The 8,173-nt window shown below is 36.4% G+C and overlaps 1 protein-coding gene across 1 annotated transcript in view; it reads left to right on the top strand.

The window, feature by feature from the left end:
* Nucleotides 1-39: 39 nt before the first annotated feature.
* Nucleotides 40-8,173, top strand: part of rpa1 (replication protein A1) — a 61,819-nt gene continuing 53,685 nt past the window's right edge. The window contains exons 1-2 of the mRNA XM_062061991.1: nucleotides 40-318; nucleotides 550-597. Coding sequence (XP_061917975.1) covers nucleotides 289-318; nucleotides 550-597 — 78 coding nt within the window. The 5' untranslated portion in view covers nucleotides 40-288. The remainder of the gene's footprint in view (nucleotides 319-549; nucleotides 598-8,173) is intronic.

Here is an 8,173-nt window from a genome sequence, read left to right as displayed (position 1 = left end):
TAGTTGGCCAACTCTTTTTCTTGGAGTGCGCTGGTCTGCGGTCAGTTTTGCTGTACTTGCATCGCGAGCTTTGCACCAATGGTGACGCACATCCGGCGGCAGAATCACCGATTCTGAGTCAGTGACCGGAAGCGGAAATAGTAGGAAGCTTGGCGGGTTCGTCGAAGCTTTTGGCGCCACTAGAACACTTCACACACACACAGGAAGAGTGTTGAGTCTTTGGAAGGAGCAGGAACGTCCAGAGACGATATTTTCTTAGTTTGTCCTTGAAACTACTTGTTTGCAGACATGATGCAGCTGACTGAAGGAGCGATTGAGGTATGTCTGCCTATCTTTGCAGTTAAATGTTCCAACTGTTGTGTGGGCTTTGTTCAGAAATATTACATGTTCATGCTAAACTAGCTTATAAACCACAAAGTCATTGACGTGAAAATATTCCTAAACGCTGCTAGTGTTCGTCGTCACTTTATGAAACAAACATTTTATAGGAACGGCAAATAAAATGTTTACAAAGTATATTGGACATAATTGACTAATAAATGATTACAGGCTCTATCCAATGGAAATGGTGGAAACGACTCAGTGCTTCAGTTAGTGGTGAGTACAAACTGCAACATTTTAATGTTTTATTTTAGCTACTACTTGAAATAGTTCACAGTGCTAATTTGACTAATACTAAAATATTAGTTTGATAACTAGCGTGAATGCTCAAGTTGAAGTGAAATGCTGACAGAATGTAAGAATAGTTTGAATATTGCAATGGTTTGAATGTTAATGAGATTGAATTTCCAGGAAAACTGGAATTGGGTTTGGAACTTGGAAAAGTGTTAGTTTGATTGTCCAGGATGGTGAAATGTTTTGATGTTGGAATGGTTTGAATAGGTTGAAAAATGTGGGAATTGTGCAACTTGGAAAAATGTCCCATTCATTTCCATAGGAACTTCCTGGAATTTCGGGAAAAGCGGTAATTTTTGGGGAAATGGTAAAAAAAAAACTTGAATGACTTGAAATGGTTGGTGTTGGAATTTTTCAAATCAGTGGAGAAATGTTGAAGTAGTAACATGTTGAATTGAGAAATGGTATTATGGAATTCCTGGAATTTTGGGAAAACAGGGAATTTTTCCAGTTCAAAAAGCAACTTTGTTTTTTTCCTGATTAAGAGGAATGTTTTGACAGTGGAATGGTGGAAATGTGGGAGGAGTAGTCGCCAGAAAAAAGGGTTGAAATAGAGCAGTAATTCTAGAAAATCCTGGAATTTTTTTTAACTTGGAAAAATTATAGTTTGAATTTCCAGAATGGTGAAATGTGTTGATGTTGGAATGGTTTGAATAGCTTGAAAATGTGGGAATTGTGCAACTTGGAAAAATGTCCCATTCATTTCCATAGGAACTTCCTGGAATTTTGGGAAATGGTAAAAAAAAACCTTGAATGAGTTGAAATGGTTGGTGTTGGAATTTTTCAAATCAGTGGACAAATGTTGAAGTAGTAACATGTTGAATTGAGAAATGGTATTACAGAATTCCTGGAATTTTGAGAAAACAGGGAATTTTTCCAGTCCAAAAAGCAACTTTGTTTGTTTTGACAGTGGAATGTTGGAAATGCGTTGTAAAAATGTGGGAGGAGTAGTCGCCAGAAAAAAGGGTGGAAATAGGGCAGTAATTCTAGAAAATCCTGGAATTTTTTTGAACTTGGAAAAATGATAGTTTGAATGTCCAGAATGGTGAAATGTGTTGATGTTGGAATGGTTTGAATAGGTTGAAAAATGTGGGAATTGTGCAACTTGGAAAAATGTCCCATTCATTTCCATAGGAACTTCCTGGAATTTCGGGAAAAGCGGTAATTTTTGGGGAAATGGTAACAAAAAAACTTGAATGAGTTGAAATGGTTGGTGTTGGAATTTTTCAAATCAGTGGACAAATGTTGAAGTAGTAACATGTTGAATTGAGAAATGGTATTACAGAATTCCTGGAATTTTGGGAAAACAGGGAATTTTTCCAGTTCAAAAAGCAACTTTGTTTTTTCCTGATTAAGAGGAATGTTTTGACAGTGGAATGGTGGAAATGCGTTGTAAAAATGTGGGAGGAGTAGTCGCCAGAAAGAAGGGTGGAAATAGGGCAGTAATTCTAGAAAATCCTGGAATTTTTTTGAACTTGGAAAAATTATAGTTTGAATTTCCAGAATGGTGAAATTTGTTGATGTTGGAATGGTTTGAATAGCTTGAAAAATGTGGGAATTGTGCAACTTGGAAAAATGTCCCATTCATTTCCATAGGAACTTCCTGGAATTTTGGGAAATGGTAAAAAAAAAACTTGAATGAGTTGAAATGGTTGGTGTTGGAATTTTTCAAATCAGTGGACAAATGTTGAAGTAGTAACATGTTGAATTGAGAAATGGTATTACGGAATTCCTGGAATTTTGGGAAAACGGGGAATTTTTCCAGTTCAAAAAGCAACTTTGTTTTTTCCTGATTAAGAGGAATGTTTTGACAGTGGAATGGTGGAAATGCGTTGTAAAAATGTGGGAGGAGTAGTCGCCAGAAAGAAGGGTGGAAATAGGGCAGTAATTCTAGAAAATCCTGGAATTTTTTTGAACTTGGAAAAATTATAGTTTGAATTTCCAGAATGGTGAAATGTGTTGATGTTGGAATGGTTTGAATAGCTTGAAAAATGTGGGAATTGTGCAACTTGGAAAAATGTCCCATTCATTTCTATAGGAACTTCCTGGAATTTTGGGAAATGGTAAAAAAAAAACTTGAATGAGTTGAAATGGTTGGTGTTGGAATTTTTCAAATCAGTGGACAAATGTTGAAGTAGTAACATGTTGAATTGAGAAATGGTATTACGGAATTCCTGGAATTTTGGGAAAACGGGGAATTTTTCCAGTTCAAAAAGCAACTTTGTTTTTTCCTGATTAAGAGGAATGTTTTGACAGTGGAATGGTGGAAATGCGTTGTAAAAATGTGGGAGGAGTAGTCGCCAGAAAGAAGGGTGGAAATAGGGCAGTAATTCTAGAAAATCCTGGAATTTTTTTGAACTTGGAAAAATTATAGTTTGAATTTCCAGAATGGTGAAATGTGTTGATGTTGGAATGGTTTGAATAGCATGAAAAATGTGGGAATTGTGCAACTTGGAAAAATGTCCCATTCATTTCTATAGGAACTTCCTGGAATTTTGGGAAATGGTAAAAAAAAAACTTGAATGAGTTGAAATGGTTGGTGTTGGAATTTTTCAAATCAGTTGACAAATGTTGAAGTAGTAACATGTTGAATTGAGAAATGGTATTACGGAATTCCTGGAATTTTGGGAAAACGGGGAATTTTTCCAGTTCAAAAAGCAACTTTGTTTTTTCCTGATTAAGAGGAATGTTTTGACAGTGGAATGGTGGAAATGCGTTGTAAAAATGTGGGAGGAGTAGTCGCCAGAAAGAAGGGTGGAAATAGGGCAGTAATTCTAGAAAATCCTGGAATTTTTTTGAACTTGGAAAAATTATAGTTTGAATTTCCAGAATGGTGAAATGTGTTGATGTTGGAATGGTTTGAATAGCTTGAAAAATGTGGGAATTGTGCAACTTGGAAAAATGTCCCATTCATTTCTATAGGAACTTCCTGGAATTTTGGGAAATGGTAAAAAAAAACTTGAATGAGTTGAAATGGTTGGTGTTGGAATTTTTCAAATCAGTGGAGAAATGTTGAAGTAGTAACATGTTGAATTGAGAAATGGTATTACGGAATTCCTGGAATTTTGGGAAAACAGGGAATTTTTCCAGTTCAAAAAGCAACTTTGTTTTTTTCCTGATTAAAAGGAATGTTTTGACAGTGGAATGGTGGAAATGCGTTGTAAAAATGTGGGAGGAGTAGTCGCCAGAAAGAAGGGTGGAAATAGGGCAGTAATTCTAGAAAATCCTGGAATTTTTTTGAACTTGGAAAAATTATAGTTTGAATTTCCAGAATGGTGAAATGTGTTGATGTTGGAATGGTTTGAATAGCTTGAAAAATGTGGGAATTGTGCAACTTGGAAAAATGTCCCATTCATTTCTATAGGAACTTCCTGGAATTTTGGGAAATGGTAAAAAAAAACTTGAATGAGTTGAAATGGTTGGTGTTGGAATTTTTCAAATCAGTGGAGAAATGTTGAAGTAGTAACATGTTGAATTGAGAAATGGTATTACGGAATTCCTGGAATTTTGGGAAAACAGGGAATTTTTCCAGTTCAAAAAGCAACTTTGTTTTTTTCCTGATTAAAGGGAATGTTTTGACAGTGGAATGGTGGAAATGCGTTGTAAAAATGTGGGAGGAGTAGTCGCCAGAAAGAAGGGTGGAAATAGGGCAGTAATTCTAGAAAATCCTGGAATTTTTTGAACTTGGAAAAATTATAGTTTGAATTTCCAGAATGGTGAAATGTGTTGATGTTGGAATGGTTTGAATAGCTTGAAAAAATGTGGGAATTGTGCAACTTGGAAAAATGTCCCGTTCATTTCCATAGGAACTTCCTGGAATTTCGGGAAAAGCGGTAATTTTTGGGGAAATGGTAACAAAAAAACTTGAATGAGTTGAAATGGTTGGTGTTGGAATTTTTCAAATCAGTCGAGAATTGTTGAAGTAGTAACATGTTGAATTGAGAAATGGTATTACGGAATTCCTGGAATTTTGGGAAAACAGGGAATTTTTCCAGTTCAAAAAGCAACTTTGTTTTTTTCCTGATTAAGAGGAATGTTTTGACAGTGGAATGGTGGAAATATGGGAGGAGTAGTTGCCAGAAAAAAGGGTGGAAATAGGGCAGGAATTCTAGAAAATCCTGGAATTTTTTTGAACTTGGAAAAATTATAGTTTGAATTTCCAGAATGGTGAAATGTGTTGGATGTTGGAATGGTTTGAATAGCATGAAAAATGTGGGAATTGTGCAACTTGGAAAAATGTCCCATTCATTTCTATAGGAACTTCCTGGAATTTTGGGAAATGGTAAAAAAAAAACTTGAATGAGTTGAAATGGTTGGTGTTGGAATTTTTCAAATCAGTGGACAAATGTTGAAATAGTAACATGTTGAATTGAGAAATGGTATTACGGAATTCCTGGAATTTTGGGAAAACGGGGAATTTTTCCAGTTCAAAAAGCAACTTTGTTTTTTCCTGATTAAGAGGAATGTTTTGACAGTGGAATGGTGGAAATGCGTTGTAAAAATGTGGGAGGAGTAGTCGCCAGAAAGAAGGGTGGAAATAGGGCAGTAATTCTAGAAAATCCTGGAATTTTTTGAACTTGGAAAAATTATAGTTTGAATTTCCAGAATGGTGAAATGTGTTGATGTTGGAATGGTTTGAATAGCTTGAAAAATGTGGGAATTGTACAACTTGGAAAAATGTCCCGTTCATTTCCATAGGAACTTCCTGGAATTTCGGGAAAAGCGGTAATTTTTGGGGAAATGGTAACAAAAAAACTTGAATGAGTTGAAATGGTTGGTGTTGGAATTTTTCAAATCAGTCGAGAATTGTTGAAGTAGTAACATGTTGAATTGAGAAATGGTATTACGGAATTCCTGGAATTTTGGGAAAACAGGGAATTTTTCCAGTTCAAAAAGCAACTTTGTTTTTTTCCTGATTAAGAGGAATGTTTTGACAGTGGAATGGTGGAAATATGGGAGGAGTAGTTGCCAGAAAAAAGGGTGGAAATAGGGCAGGAATTCTAGAAAATCCTGGAATTTTTTTGAACTTGGAAAAATTATGGTTTGAATTTCCAGAATGGTGAAATGTGTTGATGTTGGAATGGTTTGAATAGCTTGAAAAATGTGGGAATTGTACAACTTGGAAAAATGTCCCGTTCATTTCCATAGGAACTTCCTGGAATTTTGGAAAAAGCGGGATTTTTTTGAAAATGATTAGGAGCATGAATGTCCTGAATGAGCCTAATTGGTTGGTGTTAGAATTGTTTAAATCAATCAAGAAATGTAGAATTAGTAACAGTATTTAATCGAGAAATTCCTGGAATTTCAGGAAAACCAGGAATTGTTCTAGTTCCTTAACCAACTTGTTTTTTGTCCTGAATATGAGGAGTGTTTTGACGGTGGAACGGTTGAAATGGGTTGAAAAATATGAAAGTAGTAGTCTAACTTAAGGGTGGAAAAAGGTTACCAAAAAACGGGAATTCCTGGTAATGTGTTGAATGTGGAAAAATGGTAGTTTGAATGTCCAGGATGAGTGGAATGTGTTGATGTTTGAATAGGTAGAAAAATGTGGGAATTGTGCAACTTGGAAAAAATGTCCCATTCATTTCAATGGGAACTTCCTGGAAATTTGGGCATTTCGGGAATATCTGACACTTTTTTGTGCTTGGAAAAGTGATAGGTTGAATGTCCAGGGTGAGTGGAATGTGTTGATGTTGGAATGGTTTGAATAGGTTGAAAAATGTGGGAATTGTGCAACTTGGGGAAAATGTCCCTTTCATTTCCATAGGAACTTCCTGGAATTTTGGAAAAAGCGGCATTTTAAAAAAACGATTAGGAGCATGAATGTCCTGAATGAGCCTAATTGGTTGGTGTTAGAATTGTTTAAATTGGTCAAGAAATGTTGAAATAGTAACAGTTTTTAATTGACAAATTCCTGGAATTTCGGGAAAACCGGGAATTGTTCTAGTTCCTTAACCAACTTGTTTTTTGTCCTGAATATGAAGAGTGTTTTGACGGTGAAACGGTTGAAATGGGTTGAAAAATGTGAAAGGAGTAGTCGAACTTAAGGGTGGAAATAGGTTACCAAAAAACGGGAATTCCTGGAAATGTGTTGAATGAGGAAAAATGATAGTTTGAATGTCCAGGATGAGTGGAATGTGTTGATGTTGGAATGGTTTGAATAGGTTGAAAAAATGTGGGATTTGTGCAACTCGGAAAAATGTCCCAATCATTTCAATGGGAACTTCCTGGAAATTAGGGAATTTCGGGGATTTTTCCCGTTCAAAACACAACTTCATTGTTTGTCTTAATTAAGAGGAATGATTAACAGGACGGTGGAACGCTGGAAGTGGGTGGAAAAATGTGGACGGAGTAGTCGCCAGGAAAAAGGGTGGAAATAGGGCTTTGGAAAAGCAGGAATTCTGGAAAATCCTGGAATTTTTTGGAACTCAGAAAAATGATAGTTTGAATGTCCAGGATGGTGAAATGTGTTGAGTGGGTTGAAAAATGTGGAAATGGTGGAAGTTTGAATGTTGGCCAATTCATTTTGAATGGGAAAAATGTCCCAGAAAACCAGGAATTCTGGGAAATCTGGCGATTTTTGAAATTTGTCAAGGGAAAGCCTAGGGATGATACTCGAAACCGGTTTTCCCGGTTGTTCGATAAGAAAAGAACCGAGTCCTCGGACTCGAATCCCTTTTTAAAAACCGGTACCCGTTATCGAGACCACTATAGTAAAGAAAAAGAGTTGGTTCTATATTCGAATCCCTCGGAACGAATCCCGTCCCGACCAGAAATGCTCCGTGTGACATCACAAGAAATGGCGTCACGTAGCTCAGTCATTAAGCGCAGATAGCGAAAGCAGGAAAACAATGGACGGGAAAAAGTGCTCCAAGGTGCAATAAAGTTGAAAACAAAAGCTATAATCCAATGAATAACTTTACTGGGAGATTTGAGCAGACTACAAACACATGACCAACACTTTTACCACCAACCGGAAACATAGCAACCAGGCTAGCAACGCACCTCCTTTACGGCAGCTGTCACAACATTCTTATAGCAACCGCAGCACATACATATATATACAACACTGCAGCACATACATATATATACAACACTGCAGCACATACATATATGACATGATCTCCCTTTTTCAACTTTTGTTTTTCTTTCCTTGTAAACGTTACAAAATCACACTGTATATGTGTTGTCTGTCTAATTATAAATAATGCAGACGAGGCGTGTTGGCTGAGTTCTTGACGTTTACTTTCACGGGTGACGACATGCAACAACACTTTTCGGGGCTACCGCGCATGCTCGTCACTCCCGATGCATGCTGGGTAGTGTAGTTGTTATATTCCCTAGCTCATAACATCTTTCCCCCTATAAAGAAATAATGTTAACTCAATAAAGTGTATTTCTTTTTTTAGCTTTAACATTTCATTTTTTAGCATTGTAACCACATTTGCAAACAACTTTTCTATTCATAGAATTTTCTTTCAATAAAGAAATAAAGTGC

Source organism: Entelurus aequoreus, linkage group LG10, assembly GCF_033978785.1.
Source record: "Entelurus aequoreus isolate RoL-2023_Sb linkage group LG10, RoL_Eaeq_v1.1, whole genome shotgun sequence".
Taxonomy (NCBI): domain Eukaryota; kingdom Metazoa; phylum Chordata; class Actinopteri; order Syngnathiformes; family Syngnathidae; genus Entelurus; species Entelurus aequoreus.
Note: the sequence above shows the minus strand (reverse complement) of the source record. Positions and strands in the feature narration are given on the sequence as shown.